We start from the raw sequence: 21,147 nt of genomic DNA, 5'->3' as shown, positions 1-21,147 counted from the left end.
CCCTGGCAGCAGTGCCTTGATGTTGGGAAGTTAGCGGACACCTGTCAACTTGGTTGGTGCCAGTTAAGCTGGAAGGCTTCCACTAACATGAAGAGATTTGTTCCCAAGTAGTTCTTGGCATGCCATTAAAGGTTAGCTCTCTGGTACCGGGATCTTTTGCTAATGCAGGGAAGACGGCCGTATTATTAACTAAGCACCACACATCCGTACATAAAAAATTTGAATTAGGAAGTGTGTGATGGGGAGCTATTACTGTGTGGCAAGAACCCAAGTGTTGATATTTTCGCCTTGTTCTTTAAATCAAAGGTTTCTAGCCATGTAGTGCTTGGGGCTTTGAAAATGATAAATTATTTCTGGTTTTTTTTTTTTAATGAATAAGAGTCAGAAACGCAACTGTGTCAAGACTGGAAGCCTAAATATGAGGTGGTTACATGTGCCTTTTGAAAGCTTCTGAGAATGTTTTTGTAATCTGAAACTACGTTTCCACAGCAGTGTGTTGGTAGTTTTAGCAGCATTTTGGATGGGCTTGTTACAACTGGGAGAAGGCTGCCTTTGAAATCAGCAGGGGAGTGGGGGTACCGTTAATTTCTGTAGGAAACTGGTTCCAGTCAGCAGACCAAGCAGGTATTTTAAGCTCTGTCATATCAAAGTTATTTGGAACTGTTTTACAGTGAGTTTTATTTTAATTATATTGTACTTTCAACATTAGTTTGTTGTGGCTGGAAAGCCTGGCATACACGTATCTTGATAAAGAAATTGACTTAGGTCAGGCTGAGTGAGACATGCTAATTTAAATTTTTATACCTGCATTTTTTGGGCCCAGTAGGCTGTGTCTCTTGGTCACATGCAAATTTGGCAGTAGTTTGGAGAATGTAGCTGGCCAGAGCATTGGGGTAGCCTAGATTCTTAGAGTAAAACTTAATGATCACACAAGTGCAAAGAAGCTTCTTCATTAGAGTAACCCATTGCTCTTTGCATGTTTCTTAGGAACTGGAATGTGATGTGTCTGTAGAGGAAGATAACAGGCAAGAGTGGACCTTTACACTATATGACTTTGATAACAATGGAAGAGTCACTCGCGAGGTAAGCAAAGTATAGTTTTCCTTAAGCAATATCTTCAAAATGAGCTTGTCTGCTTAAGGTGAAGTTACAGTAGACATTTAACATTACTGGGATTTTTCTTTTCATGCATTTTTGGAACTAGTATATTTTAAATATGAAGCTGTTTCAGATTTTTGTCTTGGAGTGTAAAATAAGAGTGAACTCTCAAACATTTATGTCTTTTTGTTTACAATGTTATTTATGGGAATTTTCATTTTGTTTGGTGGTTTTCCTTGTATTTTTTTTGTTTGTTTTGTTGTAGAAGCAATGTCATTAATAGCATACACTATTAACACAAAAAAAAGCCTGCCGTTTTGAGGTTTTTCTCTGTCATTTCTGCCAAAAAAATGACATAGAGAGGGGCAGTTTCGATATGACGTCTAAATTCAACTTTGAACGTTTTGCTGAAAACGTCCTAAACTCAAGTAGTGAAAATGACCATTTTCAAACCAGAAAAAAACATCTACCTTTTTTCTTTGAAAATTACCATTTCCTAGTTGTTGTTGTGCTTAGTATGTCTATCTTTTTTGAACCATTTCCCCACCCCACCCCCCTCCCCCCCCAAAAAAAAATCCAACTGAAAAACTCACAAAATCAGCTATTGGGATGTAGATGGAGCCAGCTTTCCTAGTAGACTGGCCACACAGGCATGGCATGACAATGGACTTCACATAAAAGATCCTAGGTACACATCTCACCATTACCCCCTTATATTGTATGGTGAGCCCTGCAAAACCCGTGAAAAACCTACTGTACCCAACTATACACCATTACAATAGCCCTTATGGCTGCAGGTGTCACCTATATGTGGGTACAGTAGGTTTTTTATTGTGGGGTGGGGCTGACACTTTCCATCACAACTGTAATAGAGTGGATTATGGGCCTAGGACACCTTGGGGCTCATTTTCAAAGCACTTAGCCTCCCAAAGTTCCATAGAAACCTATGGAACTTAGCCTCCCAAAGTGCTTTGAAAATATGCCTCCTTGTCTAAAGTGCAGTGCACTGACCACTAGGTTATTCCAGGAACCTGCTTGCTGCTGGGACTGGAATAGAACTGGTCATAACATCTGCAGCTGTCATAGAGGTTGGTGTGTACTGTTTCATTTACAATTTTGCGTGGTGGGGGGGAGTCAGTGACCACTGGAGGGGTAAGAGGGTGTCATTCCTTTATTCCTGCAGTGATCATCTGGTCATTTAGAGCACTTTTTTGTGGCTTATTCATTAATAAAACAGGTCTAGGCCAAAACATCCAACTTATAGCCTAGGATGTTTTTGTTTTATTCCATTATGGCAGAAAAATGTCCAATGTTAGGTACGCCCAGATCCTGCTCTTAACACACCCTTGATATGCCCCCTTGTGATTTGAACACACTTCTGATGGACGTTATAGACAAATGTCTAAAAATTGGTTGTCCTGATCACCTTTCCTCTGCCCTAAAGAAAGTGATATCTCTAACATCTCCTCTCTGTCCTTCCACTTCTCTAGATCCTTAAGTCTCATCTCATATGGTTTTTGGTGCAGATGAGCTCTGTTTTGGTAGCCGTTTTTTTTTTTTCTGCACTCTGTCTGTGGTCTGCAGAACTGGACATAGAATTTTAAATGAAGTCTTACCAATGACCCGCGCAAAGACATTTTCTCCTAGTGTCTGCTGGTTGTGCCTCTTTCTGTAGAACCTTCCATGCCTCTGACTCCCATTGTTACACTAATGAGATCATGAAACACAATCACCCTGAAGAGCCTCTTTTGGTCAGTGCACATCAGTTTCTAATTCTTTATTGAATGTTTCTTCTTTGGATTTCTACACTCTATTCTCTTTTGGGGTGTAATCTATTGCTAACTGTGGTATTCTTCACTCCTGAATCTTGAAGGGTGCTGGAATGAAATGATCATGAAACAAGCAAGGTGATGAAGTCATTCCATTTTAAGGAATCCATATGGCAGAAAACTTTCAAATACTAATGTTATCCATTATGGTGAGGATATTAGAAAGATCCTACTGCAGATTATTTTTCTGAGTATTAAAATGGTGTGGCATCTGTGCTGTCAACGTCTGGATGTTCACACAATGCCTGTGCTCTTTCATTGATGTCTTAAAACACCAGTTAGTTTGCCCTACATAAAATAATCCACAGGGACAACAAATAATGTGATAGAACATGTAGTATGAGAGTAGTGTGAAATCATTTTACCAGTAGAAGGGTTCACAAAATCCTGTAACTCTTCTGTAATTGAACAAATTGAGTGTGGCCATTAAAATAAAATTATCACGTGTACACATACCGCCACCCATTTTTTAAGTGGAATGGGCTCATGCACGCTTCCTACACTAACTACTTAATACACACTAATGTGACTGCACTAAGGGGAGATTCTATACATGGCGTCTAAAAAATCGGAAAAACCACAAAGCAGATCAGTACAAAATAAACATAGATTTATTGAATGAAAACTAAAATATTCAGATCAGCCCGACACAGGCCGTGTTTCGCCCAGCAGGGCTGCTTCAGGGGCTACACAGTTTTCTGGATGGCTGCTTTTTTGCCACTGCCTCAGTTTTCATATCCATAAACGTATCTACTTTATTATTATTATTATTATTATTACATTTGTACCCCGTGCTTTCCCACATAATGCAGGCTCAATGCGGCTTATATAGTAATTTGAAATACAAAGTTAATAGAATTTTAATAAAACAGTAGTAAAACAATGTAAAGTTGGGCTTAGTAGTGTATGATAAGTTGAGCTAGATAATATATGACTAGGTTAAAAGAGGGTAGACAGGATAGGATAATCTTGACAATAAAAGAAAACTGTGTAGCCCCTGAAGAAGCCCTGCTGGGCGAAACATGGCCTGTGTCTGGCTGATCTGAATATTTTGGTTTTCATTCAATAAATCTATGTTTATTTTGCTCTGATCTGCTTTGTTGTTTTTTCATCTTGGAGCTTGCAGATCGTCTGCCCTGTTGTCTAACAAATCGGTGCAGAAATCAGTGCTGACTAAGCATATTCTATAAGCAGCGCCTAGATTTAGGCATGGCATATAGAATACGCTTAGTTGATATCCCAATGCATAAAACTACACACCTCCATTTACAAATATTTTTTCACTCAATGAATAGTTAAGCTCTGGAACTCTTTGCCAGAGGATGTTGTAACAGCGGTTAGCATATCTGGGTTTTTGAAAGGTTTAGACAATTTCCTGGAGGAAAAGTCCATAGTCTGCCATTGAGACAGACATGGGGGAAGCCACTGCTTGCCTTGGGATTGGTAGCATGGAATGTTCCTACAATTTGGGTTTCTGCCAAGTACTTGTGACCTGACTTGACCACTGTTGGACACAGGATAGTGGGCTAGATGGACCGTTGGTCTGACCTAGTGTGCCTACTCTTATATTCTTATCAGCTGTCCTGCTAAGCTCAATTATTTGAAGACCATCTCAGTTCCAAACATTGATTGGAAAGGGGAGACCTCCCATATCAAATTTAAATAGTTCATTATAGTGTTGAGCTTTGATCACAAATCATTTATTGTGGCACTTGAATGATGACTGGCATGAAGCAATGGATTAGTGATCCTTAATCAGTCCTCAAGTTCTGTCTCATTACTTAGTAATGCTTTGCTGCCATCACATCTTGGCAGTACTGGCCACAAAAGCGAAAAGCAGCCATATGATCCTGCTCGTCTCCACTTTCTTTTAATCCTGGTGGTATCTTTCGGAGATGGCCCATTTGCACTTTGAGGTTTAGAATTAGGCTGTTGCTTTCTGCTCTTAACTCTTGCCTCTTTTCCTTAGCTGCATTTATTAATTCCATCATTCAACAGAAAAATTACTCCAAGCCAAAATTTTCAGGTCATTTAGCACTTCTCAAAACTAAATGTGAGTTGCAGCTGTTTGGCCTAGAAATCCACCCAGTACTGAGACAGCTATGCCAGCCGGCATTCCTACATCTAGCAAATACCTGAATGGTAGCCACTGTATCATATTTTGTTGATAAGATTTGCTTTAATTATGCTTAATTCTTACTTTACATTCTTTTGTTTGTGGATCAACCCTTAAGGCCAAATGATCAATTTGGGGATAATTTGAAAAAGCATTTTCTATGGAAAGCATATTTTATATGTAAGAATGGGCTGTTTATAAAACTGAATGCTTGCCAAATGATCATGCTTATTTTTACATGGACTGTGAGTAGGCACTGTTGGAGGTGTTCTCACAGATATTTGTTTTGCAAATTTTCACGATTTACATTGATAACCATAGCAAGCAGCAGAGTTGCCCATGGACAATGATAAACCACAGGGAAACCGCTGATATGTGACAATGTAGAGTTTATTGAATAACCCAATATGGACACCTACATCAGGGGTCAGGGTATAGTGGTCTCAAATTGATTATGACAAGGGTAGGTAAAAGGGATGCCTGAACATTGGCGAGTAATTCAGAATTCTGAGCACAATCTCTTCCTTAAGAAAAAAGTAATATGCAGCAAACTCCATGCCAATTTTCAAAGTAAACATCTGTGGGTACCTCTCAAGCAGTACCTACTCTTTTTTGTGGAGTTCTTTGTGGGGGGTTAAGAACATAAGAATAGTCATACTGGGTCAGACCAGTGGTCCATCTAGCTCAGTATCCTGCTTTCAGCTGTGGCCAATCCAGGTCCCAATACCTGGCAGAAACCCAATTAGCAGCAACATTCCATGCTACCAATCCCAGGGCAAGCAGTGGCTTCCTCCATGTACATCTCAGCAACAGACTATGGATTTTTCCTCCAGGAACTTGTCCAAACCTTTTTTAAAGCCAGATACGCTAACCGCTGTTACCACATCCTCTATCAACGAGTTCTAGAACTTAACTATTCTTTAAGTGAAAAAATATTTCTTCCTGTTTGTTTTAGAAGTGTTTCCATGCAATTTCATTGAGTGTCCCCTGGGCTTTGTACTTTTTGAATGAGTGAAAAATTGATTCACCTCCACCTGCTCCACACCACTTCAGCCGTCTCGTTTCCAAGCTGAAGAGCCCTAACTTCTTTACAGCGTCTTTTACTAAGGCATGCTCACGTTTTTAGCATGCACTAAAATTGGCACTCTAAACATTAGAGATACCCATAGGAATGCATTGGCATCTCTAACGTTTAGCACGCCTACAATTTTAGTGTGCGCCAAAAACGTGAGTCCCCTCCCTCCCTTCGAGTTCCAGGGTCGTCCCCTCCCTCCCTCCCTCAGAGTTCCCTCCCTCCCTTCGAGTTCCAGGGTCCCCCTTCCCTCCCTCCCTCCTCCTTTCTCCCTCCCAGTTCCAGGGTCATCATCCCTCCCTTCCTCCCTCCCTCCCTTCCAGTTCCAGGCCTCCTCCCTACGAAGTTTGAAAGTCATCTTGACTTACCTCGTTGGGGTTACGGTGGCAGCCAGCAGCAGTAAAAGGCGTGCAGGCTCGGCCCTTTTCTCTCTCTCAGCTGTGGTTGGTTGGTGATGCCTATTATTGGAAGGACCAGACTTTCAAAAACGTGATACAGCATTTCCAATTACAGCTCCTTGAATTTGGAATAGTGTACCAACAGCAGCGAAATTGATGAAAGACAGTAAAAAGTTTGAGTCTGATGGAGATCTACTTATTTTTTGTTTTTAAAGAAAACCTATTAGGGGTCCTTTTACAAACTCGCAGTTAAAAGTGGCCTGTGGTAGTGTGGGTACGTTTTTTGGGTACTCGCTGGACCACTTTTTACCGTGGCTGGGAAAAAGGCCATTTTTAATGGACTAGGAAATAGGCATGAGCAAAAATTAAAACTAGTGTGTGCCTATTTATGGTCTGAGCCATTACCGCCAGCCATTGACTTAGTGGTAAGGGCTCACGCGCTACCCGTGCAGTAACCATGCAGCGCGTACCAGTGTGGCTGCACTGCCAATTACCTCTGGGAACACCCCCGTGGTAGAAAATAAAATATTTTCTACTGCGGGGTTCGGCGTGCGCCAAACTCAGAATTTCCACCGGGCACATGCACTACCCCAGTGGTAGTGCAGATTTGGCATGTGGTACTCTCATGTTAGCCCTCCCGCAGCTTTGTAAAAGGGCTCCTTGTTTGGTTATATGGAGGAGGTGCTGGGTTTTTAAATGAATTTTATTTTATTTGGCAGATTGATTTATGGTTGATGTGCTGTGTACTTTCATTTGTTAATCAAAATTTCTTTCAGTATAATATCTCAGAGCAGAGATTTTCAACCTTTTTCATCTCATGGCAGACTTACACGATGCTAAAATTGTCAAGGCACCCCCCCCCCCCCCACACCTTCTTCCTCCTCCCCCCCCCCCCACAACTCCACACATAGTCTAGCGTTTATAATTCAGCATTTACCTTCTCTTCTCCCCACCCACACAAATAGTCCAGCATTTACCATTTCTTTCCACCCACCTTCACAAATAGTCCAGCATCTCTCCCTCCTATCTCTCTCCAGTCGGCAACCAGGCATCTCCCCTTGTCTCTCTTGCCCCCCCCCCCCCCCCCCCCCCCCATGTACCTTTTTAAAAGTTTTCTTGTCTCTAGTAGTTGGGGGCTGGAGCCTTCTCTCTGAGACTTCCTGCCTATGTAGAAGCAGGAAGTTACTTCAGAGAAAAGGCTCTGGGGTTGGCGCAAGCAGGCTGTATGAGTTGCTGCTCACTGCCGCCCACCACTAGAGTCAAGAAAACTTTGATCCTCAACTTCCACGGCACACCAATTGAAAAACACTGGCTCAGAGGATAATTTTCATAGTCATAAAATACCTCTTATAAGATTACCCCATGCATAAAAGTATGTACGATGACCACAGTGTGTCTACTTTTATGTGACCTTGGTGTGAATGTATTGTGGTACATATCTTGGGGCGTCTTGTGAGTGGAAAATGAACACAATTTCTGCAGGATTTGGTCTGATATTTTATAAAGATACATAGATACCTAGGCGCCTTCTTGCCGTCTAAGTCTAGGCAACTAAGGAGGGGCAGTTCTATAACAGGGCACCTAGAATTAGGCATCCAGAGGGCACGCAGTAGGACTGTATTCTATAAAAGAAAGTAGGCATGAACTTTCCTTTATGAAATATTGGCATAAGGGGTGGGTATTAACATGCCTAACACTTAGGCTTGAGCACTTACCAAGTTTCAAGTTTATTAAAGACATTCTATCCCGCCCAACAGAACAAGCCATCTGAGCAGCGTACAATCTAAAAAGAGGAGAGGACATACACTATGACACGGAAACAAAAAGGAACTGGAGTAGAACTACAATATTGACAGGAAAGAGGGGGAAGGGGGAAAAAACAGTATGGTGAAGTGAAACTGTCTATGAGGCAAGAGTTGTTTCATCACACTAGCTGGAGGAGCAGGGAGTTGGCTGCGGCAGGGAAAGTAGCACCCTAAGCCAGTGCCTCACCTGGCCCATGCCTTGAGACGGCCCTGGCAAGCACTACTGTGCTTTCTATAAAATGATGCAGCTTTTTGCAGAGATCTTTGAAGAGCTCACAGTTCATTTACTGAAGGGAAGTATGCCACATGCAAGGGGTGGTGATGAAACATCATTTCTCTCTAAGATGATTTCTCACTGGATTAGGTGCGCCCGGCAGTAATTCTGAGTTTGGTGCATGCTGAATCACGCGGTAGAAAATAATTTTCTACCGCAGGGGGCATTCCTGGCGGTAACCGCCAGCGCACCCACATTGACATGCGCTACATGGTTACCATGTGGGTAGTGCATGAGCCCTTACTGCTAGGTCAATGAGTGGTGGTAAAAGGGGGAGAGGGGGGCCCTGGCACACACTCTCATTCTCACACACACACTCTCACAGACACACTCGCACCCAGTCTCACTCTCTCTCTCACAGACACACTCGCACACAGTCTCACTCTCTCTCTGTCACGCACACACACTCGCACATTCTCTCTCTCTCTCACAGTCACTCTCACACACACTCTTTCAAACATACACACTCCAAGGAAAACCTTACTAGTGCCCGTTTCATTTGTGTCAGAAACGGGCCTTTTTTACTAGTTCTCCATAATTTGCGACTCTGGCATCCTACCAATATGAGCCCATTAGAGTTTAGCTCCACCTGCTGGCTCTGGCAAATTGATGCCCATGGAGGATCTCATATTAGACCTCTCCCTTACTTGGATCAAACACAGCTTCCTTTTTAGGTCAGTTTAAGCATTGGTTTGGTGGCTGGCATAGTAGCTCATAGAATCCATCTGGTAGTGGGGGGCTGTGGTCTGTGTCGTTGCATGTGATAGAGCCTGGTTCCCCAAGCTGTGTGGAAGAATGTCACAGAAGCACAATTATTGATGCAGCATCAGGCAGTTATTCCAGGGATAAATGTTTTATCACTACTCTACAATAATGAATTACAACACACCAAAAATAATAATAATATTAAGTGTTGTGAACATTTTTATTTGTTCTTAAAGAAACTTAGGGGTATGTTTACTAAGGTGCGTTAGTGTTTCTAGCGCGCCCTTAAATTTAAGGCATGTTAACGCTAATGTGGCTTTACATTTCTATGGGTGTGTTAGCGTTTAACTAGCACGTTAAAAACGCTAACGTGCCCATTTCGCACCTTAGTAAACAATAGGCGTTAGTTATTGAGACACACTAACTTTGTGGTCAGCTCTGTATAAAATCTCTTGTTTCTTCTTTATATTTCTCCCACACCCAAAAAGTTTTCCCCACAGCACATACATAAAATGTCACGAGTCATTGTTTTATCTTCTTTTCAACCACTTCTTTAGGATATCACCAGCCTTCTTCACACTATCTATGAGGTAGTGGATGCATCTGTAAATCATTCTCCCAGTTCCAGCAAAACACTGCGGGTGAAGCTTTCAGTGGCACCAGATACCAGTCAGAAGAAAAAGACAATTGTGCTGAACCATGCAGGTAAGATGCTAGTATTTAACTTGTGCTATTTAAAATGTGATTGACAATTCTCACGTTATTTCATTTTTTAAACTAATATAACCCCCCCCCCCCCCTCCAAATTAATGAAATACTCACTTTGAAAAACAAAATACAGTATAGTCTTGATTATCCGACCTTCGGTAATATGACCATCCAGCATATCTGACAGCCCCCCCCCCCCCCCAGTGACATCATCACATTTATTTCTATTAAAAAATCTGTGTTTTAGAACAATTTTTGAAAATTGGTAACTCGGTGCCTATGTTTATGCATTGTTTGAAGGTTTTCTGCAGCGTTTTCCATATTATTCTCCAGGGCAGGATCCGCAGATCCTGCCTCTCAAAATTCAGATAGAAAAGGAAAGGGATTTTATATACTGCATTTCAGTAGTTACAATCAAAGCAGTTTACCTATTATTTATAGGTACTTATTTTATACCTGGGGCAATGGAAGGTTAAGTGACTTGCTTAGATCCGCAAGGAGCTGCAGTGGGAATTGAACCCAGTTCCTCAGGTTCTGAGGCTGCTACACTAACCATCAGGCTAACTCTTCCACTCCAAGCTGGAGCTATATTTTCTTAGCTCCTACCCAGTGGTGTGCTGGAGCTGGCTCGCAAGAGCCGGTTGTTAAAATTTTTGGCATCTTGCGAGCCAGTTGTTCTGGGAGTGCGAGATGGCTTGCATCTCCTCTCCCCCCCCCCCCCCCCCCCGAGCTGCAGGGTCACAGACTCCCAGCACATACCTGAAGGCAGCGTCCCTGGTGGTCTAGTGGATTCTTCGTGGCAGGAAAAATCCCCAGTCTTTCCTGCCCGCTGCTGGTGCTGACCCTCCTGCAGCTGCTTCGATCTTTAAAAATGGCTGCCGAGACTTCCAGGGGCAGCCTCACGAGACTTTTGCTGAAGTCTTGCGAGACCGCCCTTGTAAGTCTCAGCAGCTATTTTAAAGAAGATGTGGCAGGAGGAGGAGGGTCAGCATGGGCAGCGGGCAGGAAACACTGGGGATCTTTCCTGCCCTGAAGAATCCACTAGACCACCAGGGACGCTGCCTTTAGGTATGTGCTGGGAGTGGGAACCTTCAGCTCGGGGGAGCGGGGAGGAGGTCTGTAATAGGTAGGTGGGTGGGGTGGGGAGCGAACTGTAAAAAAAAATAGTTAAATTTTTAAAAATGCCGCCAGCTTGTACATAGGGATGTACACAGAGGAAGTATAATAAGGGAATAACTTTTCATAGGTAGAGTAGTAATTTGTTATAATTCGTAATCAGTGTGTCATTTGGAGGGGCTGGTTATAGGGACATCTAACCCTGTTATTGGTGCAGAGATGTATTTTTCTTCTGGTAAAGGGTTTCTAAAACAGACATCATGTTATTGGAATCAGGTGCTCAACGTTCAGAGTTTCTATTTATTTACGTTTTTATGACATTTTATCCCACATTAAACATGAGATTATATTAGAACCTGGGAGCATTTAAATTTGTTTTTTTCCCCCCGGAGAGAGTAATGCATTGCTCCCCCAGGCTCTCTCCCCAGGTATAGCCAACTCTCCAATTTGGGGGAGGGGGAGTGCAGAGGTGAGAGCCTGTTGTTAAAAATTTACCAGCACACCACTGCTCCTACCTTTTTGCTCCTGTACACACATAAATATACCTATTTAATCATGGAAAAAGGCTGCTGTACACACTCAAGTTTCTTATACTTAAACTGCCAAAGTAATCCATTTAAGTGGCAACGATTTATTTTTTAAAAAACACTTTATGTGGTCAGAACCACTGTCAACTGCATAAATGCAGCGCTGCGTACGTCTAGTAGTGCTATAGAAATGATAAGTAGTAGTAGGGTCTCCCTGTTTATTTTTCTGGCCATAAAAATGGGCTTCATCATCTTGGTATATCTTCTAAAAAAAAAAATGAAACCTTTTTTTGGAAGTTCTCCTTGAGAGCTGTTTCATGCCACAAACTAATAGCATATGAAATCCATTGAAAATAAATATTTCTAAAAGCCTAATTGCATCACAGCTAAACGCTGTTTGTGCCTTCAAGAGTTGTGTGCCAGCTTCCTTTCCCTCTTATGTTCATGGGGCAGTGCCAGAGGGAAACTAGAGTCTAATGCGCAATGCTTCAAGCCAGGGCCAGAAAAGCAGTAGCCGACAGCTGCCAGAACCCTGTGGAGCATTTAGCTGTTCTGCAGCCTTACGTAAACATACATTTTGCAGCTGTCTTTGAGGTTAATTTTCAAAGCAATTTACCTGGTTAAATAGACCTGTCTGAAGTTTCTTTCCTCAGAACAACCAAACAGTACAAGCAGAATTCACACTATGCATACTTTCAGAGGGACTAGAAAGGGGTAGGTCAGGAGAGAAATGTTTGCAATCAGAATGGTATTTTCAAATCTGCATTCATAGTCTTTTCCCCTTCTTAAGACATAATCATAAGACATAAGCATTCCCATACTGGGACAGACCGAAGGTTCATCAAGCCCAGTATCCTGTATCCAACATTGGTCAATCCAGGTCACAAGTACCTGGCAAGATCACAAAACAGCACAATACATTTTATACTGCTTATCCTACAAACAAGCAGTGGATTTTCCCCAAGTTCATCTTAATAATGGCTTATGGACTTTTCTTTTAGGGAGTTAGCCAAACCTTTTTTAAATCGCGCTAAGCTAATTGTTTTTACCACATTCTTTGTTAACGAATTCCATAGTTTAATTACACGTTGAGTAAAGAAATATTTTCTCTGATTTGTTTTAAATTTACTACTTTGTAGCTTCATTGCAAGGACCCTAGTCCTAGTATTTTTGAAAAGAGTAAACAGACGCTTCACGTCTACCCTTTCCACTCCACTCATTATTTTATAGACCTCTACCATATTTCCCTCGGCCGTCTTTTCTTCAAGCTGAAGAGGCCTAGCCGCTTTAGCTTTAGCTTTTCCTCATAGGGAAGTCAACCCACCCCCTTTATCATTTTTGTTGCCCTTCTCTGCACCTTTTCTAATTCCACTATATCTTTTGTGAGATGTGGCGACCAGAAATGAACACAATATTTGAGGTGCAGTCGCACCATGGAGCGATACAAAGGCATTACAACGTCCTCATTTTTGTTTTCCATTCCTTTCCTAATAATACTTAACATTCTATTTGCTTTCTTAGCTGCCGCAGCACACTAGGCATAGGGTTTCAGTGTATCATCAATGATGACACCTAGATCCCTTTCCTGGTCAGTGACTCCTAACGTGGAACCTTGCATTACGTAGCTATAATTCAGGTTCCTCTTTCCCACATGCATCACTTTGCACTTGCTCACATTAAACATCATCTGCAATTTAGATGCCCAGTCTCCCAGTCTCATAAGGTCCTCTTGTGATTTAACAACTTTGAATAACTTTGTGTCATCTGCAAATTTAATTACCTCACTAGTTACTCTCATCTTTAGATCATTTATAAATATTTCAAAAAGCAGCGGTCCCAGCTGCATTGAGAAGCCCTGCTTTCTCTTACTGATTTATTGTTGCTGTCACACATTCTAGGGAGCAGCAGGAGCAAGTGGGGGGGGGGGGGGAGAGGGAGAAAGAAGAGAGATGCTGGACCAGGGGGTGGATTAGGTAGAAAGGAGATGCTGGTTCAGGAGTAAAATGAATCTGCTACTGCTGGGCAGCTTGGGAGCACTTTCTGACAACCCTTCCCTACCCCCACCCCAAACTTTTCTGCCTTAGCAACCACCTCACTTTGCCTAATGATAGAACTGCCTTCATACCATTTGTGTACCTGCAACTATTTTGTAAATAAAATGTGGCTATATTCTTAATTATTTTTATGTGAAATATTCTAACAGCACTGTATCCCAGATCTATAGGATGAGTATAACTAAATCTCCATAAGATAAGTAAAAGTCTTTCATTTTGTTATGGACAGATCTGCAGAGCTCAAGACACAGAACTGAGAGCAAAGTGAATGAAGAAATGCGATGTACTGAGAAGAAACAGCGCGCTTCTGTCAGGTGGGTTGGCTGACTTACGGGGTCGATTCTACAATTAGGTGCCTTAGTGGAAGCAGCCGTTATTGGGGGTAATTCTGTGATGTAGATCGAGGTTGTCCAACCTTGGTCTTCGGTGGCCGCAATCCATTCGGGTTTTCAGGATTTCCCCAATGAATGTACATGAGATCTTTTTTTTTTTTTTAAATTGGGATTTATTAATCGCCTTTATGAAGAGATTCATGCAAGGCGATGTACAGCAGGTATATGCATGTACTGCCTCCATTGTATGCAAATGGATCTCAATGCATATTGATTGGGGAAATCCTGAAAACCTGACCTGGTGAGGGCTGAGGGTTAGACACCCCTGATGCAGATGGTCACATTTACAGATTTGAAAATGTTTACAATACTAACACTTATACATGTATGTGCACTCATATGTGTATAAGTGCTAGCATGGTACCAGTGTTCCCTCTAAGCTATGCGGGACTCCTCCACTTACATTGCTGCCAGTAGAGGGTGCCGTTTCATTATCACATTTTCAATAGTGAGGGACAGTCAAGCTCTGCAGAACTTCAGGGAATCTGCCTGTCCCTAGTGATTGAAAACACAATATTGAAGCAGGGAGAGAGTGCTGCGATGTCAAACTCCATCCAACTGGAAGGATGCATTGCAGGAACAGCACGAGGATGAAGAAGTTAAAGACTTCGGCTGGGCTGGCGGGGGTTGGGGTCCCCCGCCAGCTGAAGTAATATTTTAAAAAACCGGCAGGAGCGGACCTCGGGGGTAGGTGACCGCGGTAGGTGGGGAAAGGGTTGGCGGTAGGCGGGGAAGGGTTAACAGCAGTAGGGGGGTCCAGGGCGAAATCTGCGGGGGCCCAGGCCCCTGTGGCCCCACGCAGATACGCCCCTGCTCAGACCACAGTTCCAGCTCCTGGCCCCTTCTCCCATCTGAGCCCCCCCAGACCCAGTCCCTTTATCCCATCTGAGCCTCCCCAGACCCAGTCCCCTTCTCCCATCTGAGCCCCCCTCCCCGACCCATTCTCCTTCTCCCATCTGAACCCCCCGTCCCTGACCCAGGCCCCACCTGTCTACCAGCTCTGTCGACAGACGACCCTCTTCTCCTGCCACCCGGCACCCAGCCTTTAAAAAAAAATCTGTGAAGCGGCGGCGCTGCGCCTCGCATCTGCTCTGCATGTAAAAGAAGCAAATCGCCTCGTCGCGTTGGCCTTTCCCTCACTGTGTCCTGCCCTCGCGGAAATAGGAAGTTACATCAGAGGGCGTTAGTGCATGCTAAGCTTTAGTATATGGGTCCCTATATAAATTTTTATAGGATCATCATACCCGGGACAAGCCCATAGTTTCAAAGTCTTTTTTTTTTTTTTTTTTTTTTTTGTAAAATCATCAGTCTATATTTCTGTTTGTAATTTGATAAAGCAATTTTGTGGAAACTTCTAAAGACTAAAAAAAAAATCATAATTTGACAATCCTACATAATAATTTGCACCTCCGTCTGGCTGCCTGGGTTCGTAACACAGTTCCGATTGGTCCGCCCTGGGGATGACGTCACAGGGCGGACCAATGGGAAGTGAGAGGGAAGGGAACCCAGCAGCAGCCACCGGAGGTGAGTAAACTAACGCCCCCCCCCGGTTCCATGACCCCCTACCTCCCTCCCTCCCTACTTCCACTCCCGTCCGTCCGAGTTCCACTGGCCCACTCCAGTCCGACGGCCCCACTCCCTTCCGATTTCCGCGCCCCCCCCTCCGATTTCCACCACCCAGCACCTCCCTCCCTCTGTCTCTGTGGCCTCCGAGTGCAAGAAGGACGTGTGCGGGTGCCCCAGCCCTTCATAAGTGGTAGCTGTTGTTTAAAACGTTTTACCTCCTGCTCCGCCGGCAACAGTGAAGTCCAGCACGCACGGACGCCGCTTCAGACTGCCTTTGCTTTCGCTTGTGTTTCAGCTGTTCCTCTGGTCCCGCCCTCATTTTCTATAAAAATTTAAATAGTGATTTGGAGGCGTGTAGATAGGTGCTTGGAAGTGATATTTTTAATTATTTGCCTTTTTCAAATAAGCTTAAAATGGATGCCTTTTTGGATTTCTCACATAAGCATCCTGTGACATGCCCTTCTCCCTTAAAACTGATTTTAAGAATTCAGTGTCCCCCACTCCCCACACCAATGATTTTTTTTTTTGCCTTTTTTTTTTTCTCATCAGATTCCAATGGTGTAAAAACAGAGCAGTTTCTTTCATGCACAGCTGCAATAACGGTTAGAACCTTCTGGAGATTAGATAAGGCAGGCATGTTTGAAATTTCTCTCTGAAGGAATGTATAATATTTTGGATTCCACTCTAGAATAATTCTTTCTCCTTTGAAATGCTGGTGTCATGTCGTTGACAAGTAGGATAGCAATTGGAACATGTCTGTGCTCTGTCATTCTTTCCATCTGCTCTTGGAAGCATAATAATAAAAAGTCTAATGTGTGTTATTTAGTTTGAACTGCAAGCCTTATTTCTCAGATGTATTTACAGAATATTTTTAGGAGAAATAAAAACACAAATATTCCGATTTGTTCTCGCTGTATATGAAACAAATTTAAGGGCCATTTTTTAAAAGTGTGATAAAGCTTTGCACTTACTGCAAGTTAAATGCAAAAAATAACATGCATCCAGGAAAGTAGGCGCCTATATTCCTTTATAAAATAGACTCCTAATAGTCACCCTCTAGGTGACCCTTTATGGAATTGTTCTCTATGTCTGCGTGGCCTGGGTGGTAATTTCATTTTTTACGTGCATCCAGTGCGCGTGCAGGAAAAGTTCTGGTGCACGGCGCTAACCGGGCAGTAATCGGCAGTGCAATTACCACCCGGTTAACGTGCGAGACCTTACCGCTAAGTCAATAGGTGGCGGTAAGGTCTCAGGCCCAAAATGGCCACGTGCCAATTTTTATTTTGCCGCACGTCCATCTTCGGCAAAAAAAAGGCCATTTTTGCAGGTACGCTGAAAAATGGACCTGCGCTCGTCCAATACATTCATCTACACCAGCGCAGGCCATTTTTCAGTGCACCTTAGTAAAAGAACCCCTTAGCCGGTTAAGTTTAAACTTGCCAAAAAATAATCTGGATATTCAATGCTGGTTACCGGAAATGGCCAGGCATTAAATATTCGGTCTCACTGCCAACAGCGGGAGTTAGCCAGGTTGCCTCCCGCAGTCTGAATGTCGGCTCCTTTAAGTCTACCTCGGTTGCACATATGAACATTTGCAGATATCAAAGGTTTGCAATCCCTAAATGGCTTGACATTGCACTGCATGGAAGAAGATCCAGTGGCTTCACCACAATTCCCTCTTTCAAGTAGGATCCAATTTTTTTAATATAATTTGTTGGGGGATCTTAGTTTGAAGTTGAAATGCTGTTGTACTTGTTGACATTTCCTTCCTTTGTAATCTTGTAGACATCAGCATGGTGATAGTCATCCTGAACAGAATGCATGTTATCGCCAGTGTGTCGATGAGAACATTGAAAGGAGAAACCACTATTTGGATCTTGCAGGAATAGAAAATTATACGTCAAAATTTGGACCAGGTAACATAATAATTTTTAGATACTGACCTTTATGCTTCAAAAGCTTTCACACTTCAAATAAGGTATAGAGGTATAACTCTAGCCACATTACTGGGCAAACTAGATGGATCAAGCTAGTCTTTATCTGCCATCATTCACTATGGTGCTCATTTTCAAAGCAGATGGACATTTAAGGCATATTAAGACACTCATCTGCTAAAAACATCCAAATCCTGATTTTGGAAAGTCAGAATATGGATGTTTCAAACTGCAGTTCGTCCAAATAGCAAGGGGCATGGTGTGGGTGTGTTTTGGGCAGGACTAGGGAGGGCCCAAAAGCAGGATATCCAACAGCGAGTTTCTATGGGAAGAAACATCCATGTCTGAAAAGGACATTTTATATCCAGTCCTGTTTCAGTCCAAGTTACAAAACGTTGCTCTAATTGAGCAGCTGACCACTGGAAGTATTAAGGCATGACTCCTCTGTAATCCCCCAGTGGTTGCTGCCCCCTTCCCTGTCTTCTGAAAATGAAGCTGTCAAAGAAAACCAGGCTTTATGTCAGTTGAAGGTATTATAGCCATTTTGAGCAAAGTATAAACAGGTCAGTGGAGCAGCCCATTGGTTAGTGTAGTGGACTGTGATCCAAGCAATCCAGATTCAATTTCCATTTCAACTCTTTTTTTTTTTTTTTTTTATAATTCTGAGCCCTTCAGAAACAGAAACATACCTACTGCAATGTGCTAATGGCAAAATTAGTGCATGACCATTAATATAAAAAATAGGAAATTTGGGGTTTCTTTTACCAAGCTGTGGACAAAAGGGCCCTGAACTAGAAGCAGGGGCAGTTCTTCCCACATGCCAGGGCCCTTTTTACTGCAGCGGGTATAAAGTCCCCAGACAAACATGGCCATGTGGTAAGCGAACTTTACCACCACCCACTGAGGTGGCAATAAGGACTCCCGCGGTAACCCGGCAGTAGGGCAGCATGTGGGGATGCCCGATTACTGCCGGGTTACTGCTGTGCAAGTCATTTCTAGGGGTTTAGTTTTTCCCCGGAAATGGCGCACACTCAGGATGGAACTACCACTGGTGGCCACGTTGGGCCAGCCGTAGTCCGATTTAGCATGTTGGGCTTACCGATGCTTTGTAAAAGACCCCCTTGGCGATGAATATGGCCTTAATGTGTGGGAAAGACCCGTGTAAGGGTGCGCTAAGGACTTTTTTACTGGTTTGTTAAAAGGGCCCTTAAATGTTGGTTTGAAGCAATGGAGAGTTCCATGTTAAAATGCGCTAAGTCTATTTTTTAGCACATTTTAAGGGCGTCTTCCTGTTACACTCTAAGAATATAATGAATTTCTCTAAAACTATTATGAGCTCCCAGTAAGAAAATCTGGAAACTGCAGGTTATTTTCTTTATGTATTTAGATTTCCGAGTTCTACTATCTGTTGTACTTCTAGTTATTTTTTAAATTATGGCTCTGAAAATTCTTCCAACCAGCTCCAATATTAATGTGTTATTGTTTCCTAGGATCTCCTCCAGCACCTCAAAAACATGATCCTCCAACCAGGGTTCCCAACCAGACTAGATCTCGCTCTCATGAGCCTGAGACCATTCATATCCATCATAGGAGGTCTCAAACAGTGGACCCAGGACATATTAATTTAATTGATGCTTTGCACACAAAGAACGTTGAAATGCAGCAAAGACTGCGCCACCAGGACTCCAGCAAGCACTTGGTTAGATCTCCCAGAGTTCAGAGCAAAAACGGGTCTGCCTCTATCCAGACTGGGAAAGTGGTAAGGAATAAACTTCATCAAGCTCCTTGTGTCCCTGTGGCTTCTCCTGCCACTGCTGTGGGCCAGAATCCTTCGTACCACCCCATGCAGCCGCATAAGAAACACAAGCAAAAATCAAAGGAGAATCAGCAGATGTGCAAAGCCTTTCAGTCTCCTCCCACAGCTGTGGAGAAGGAATTTGTTAGAGATCTGCCAAGCGTCATATTGTACGAAGGCCACGTTGGACATATGATACAGAGACATGAACACCACCATCATCACGAGCATCACCACCACTATCATCATTTCTACCAAACATAGAAATGAAGCAATGGCCAGCTGGTGAAGGCAATAAAGGTAGACTGACATATATGAAGGAATCTTTTTTTGTGATTTGGGACTAAGGCATTATTCATATTATTGTTACTCCACTAATATTCAGCTAGTGTATAATATGTTAGAGACCATATGAAAACATTGAAATGTATGCTATTTATGTTTTGTGAAGCAGATTAGCTTTAGCAACTTGTGGATTCAAGTAGCTTGTAAAACAGCAAAAAAACAAAAATAAAATGGTAGTTTTAGAATTGTGATTTAATGCAAGTCATCAAAGCACTTCCTTTGCAAGTACTTCCATTATTGTACTAATGAAGGTAGTCAAAGAGTGCTGCAGGCACTGAAGTCTGCCACATACAGGCTTCTTGCATGCATACCTTCTATCAGGGGAGCAATACTCTTTGGTTCGACTCCAAAAATACTCAGAACCCCCCCCCCCCCCCCCCCGAAAATACAAACAGCTGCTACCTCTAGTATTATTCAGTTTTAATTTCCTTTATTGATTGTAATGTGCTAAGGGGGGGAGGGCTAAATACTGTATCCATATAACCTCTTTGTGTAGTACTTTAGTGATCTATATGGTTATCAATTATAATAATGAAACATGAGCTGTATCTGTCAACAGAGCCAGGTTGTACAATATTTCGCCTAAGCTCATTAAGGAAAGCAAGTATGTTCTCCATCAGTTAATATTTTGTCTATTTAAGTGGTCGTTCTGTCCTTGGGAAACAGCTGGAAGGATCATAGGTAGAAAACACGGACCAGTGCCTAATTGTGTTTGTCAGCTCCTTGAAAGAATATGGAAAATATACTTTCTTTCAACGTTGGCAAATGCATCTAGCTGTATATCTAGATATAAATCTGTCTAGATATATAGATAGATTTGTTTTGATATATAGATATCTATATAGATATTGATATTTATAGAAATCTATATAGATATCATGTTAGATACTTCAACATCTATAAATATGATAACTGTAGATAAATAAATATTTAGCTATACACTCAGGTACATTTTTGTTTAAAAATCTGTGGTTTTAATATACTTAATGTTATAATTTTGTTTTCTAAAGCAGTGACTTTGAGTATTTAATAAGGACACATGCAGCATTTTCTGATTTTTATCCTTAGTGTAACGTCTCTCCAGCACTTTCTGCTTAGACTAGTCCCTTTCCAAAAGCAAATTAACAAAAACAGACTGAGATTCATGAACAGCACTTGTTCAGAATAATACTGACCTCTGCTACTGCCTTTTGTAGCAAAAAACGTCCATTCCATCCAGGGTAAGAGGGAAACCAAGGGCCCCTTTTACCAAGCTGCGGCAAAAGGGGGCCTGCTCTGGCGTCGGCTCATGTTTTTGTTGTGTGCTGATGCCCCCTTTTACCGTAGCTGGTAAAGGGGTAGTCTTTCTTTTCTGCAGGAAATGTCCATGTGGCAAGTAAAGCTCTTGCTGCGTAGCCATATCTGGGGGGGGGG

At 42.5% G+C, this 21,147-nt stretch overlaps 1 protein-coding gene across 2 annotated transcripts in view; it reads left to right on the top strand.

Moving 5' to 3' along the window:
- NKD1 (NKD inhibitor of WNT signaling pathway 1) overlaps positions 1–20,109 on the top strand; it is a 221,895-nt gene extending 201,786 nt beyond the window's left edge. The window contains exons 6-10 of one of the 2 annotated variants that reach the window (XM_030204346.1): positions 988–1,083; positions 9,855–10,002; positions 13,932–14,016; positions 17,446–17,576; positions 19,085–20,109. In XM_030204346.1, the coding sequence (XP_030060206.1) occupies positions 988–1,083; positions 9,855–10,002; positions 13,932–14,016; positions 17,446–17,576; positions 19,085–19,653 (1,029 nt within the window). In that variant the 3' untranslated portion in view covers positions 19,654–20,109. The remainder of the gene's footprint in view (positions 1–987; positions 1,084–9,854; positions 10,003–13,931; positions 14,017–17,445; positions 17,577–19,084) is intronic. The other variant, XM_030204347.1, reaches the window with a different exon arrangement.
- The last annotated feature ends 1,038 nt before the right edge of the window (positions 20,110–21,147 follow it).

This window comes from Microcaecilia unicolor, chromosome 5, assembly GCF_901765095.1.
Source record: "Microcaecilia unicolor chromosome 5, aMicUni1.1, whole genome shotgun sequence".
NCBI lineage: Eukaryota > Metazoa > Chordata > Amphibia > Gymnophiona > Siphonopidae > Microcaecilia > Microcaecilia unicolor.
This window is presented reverse-complemented; position numbering and strand designations above follow the sequence as displayed.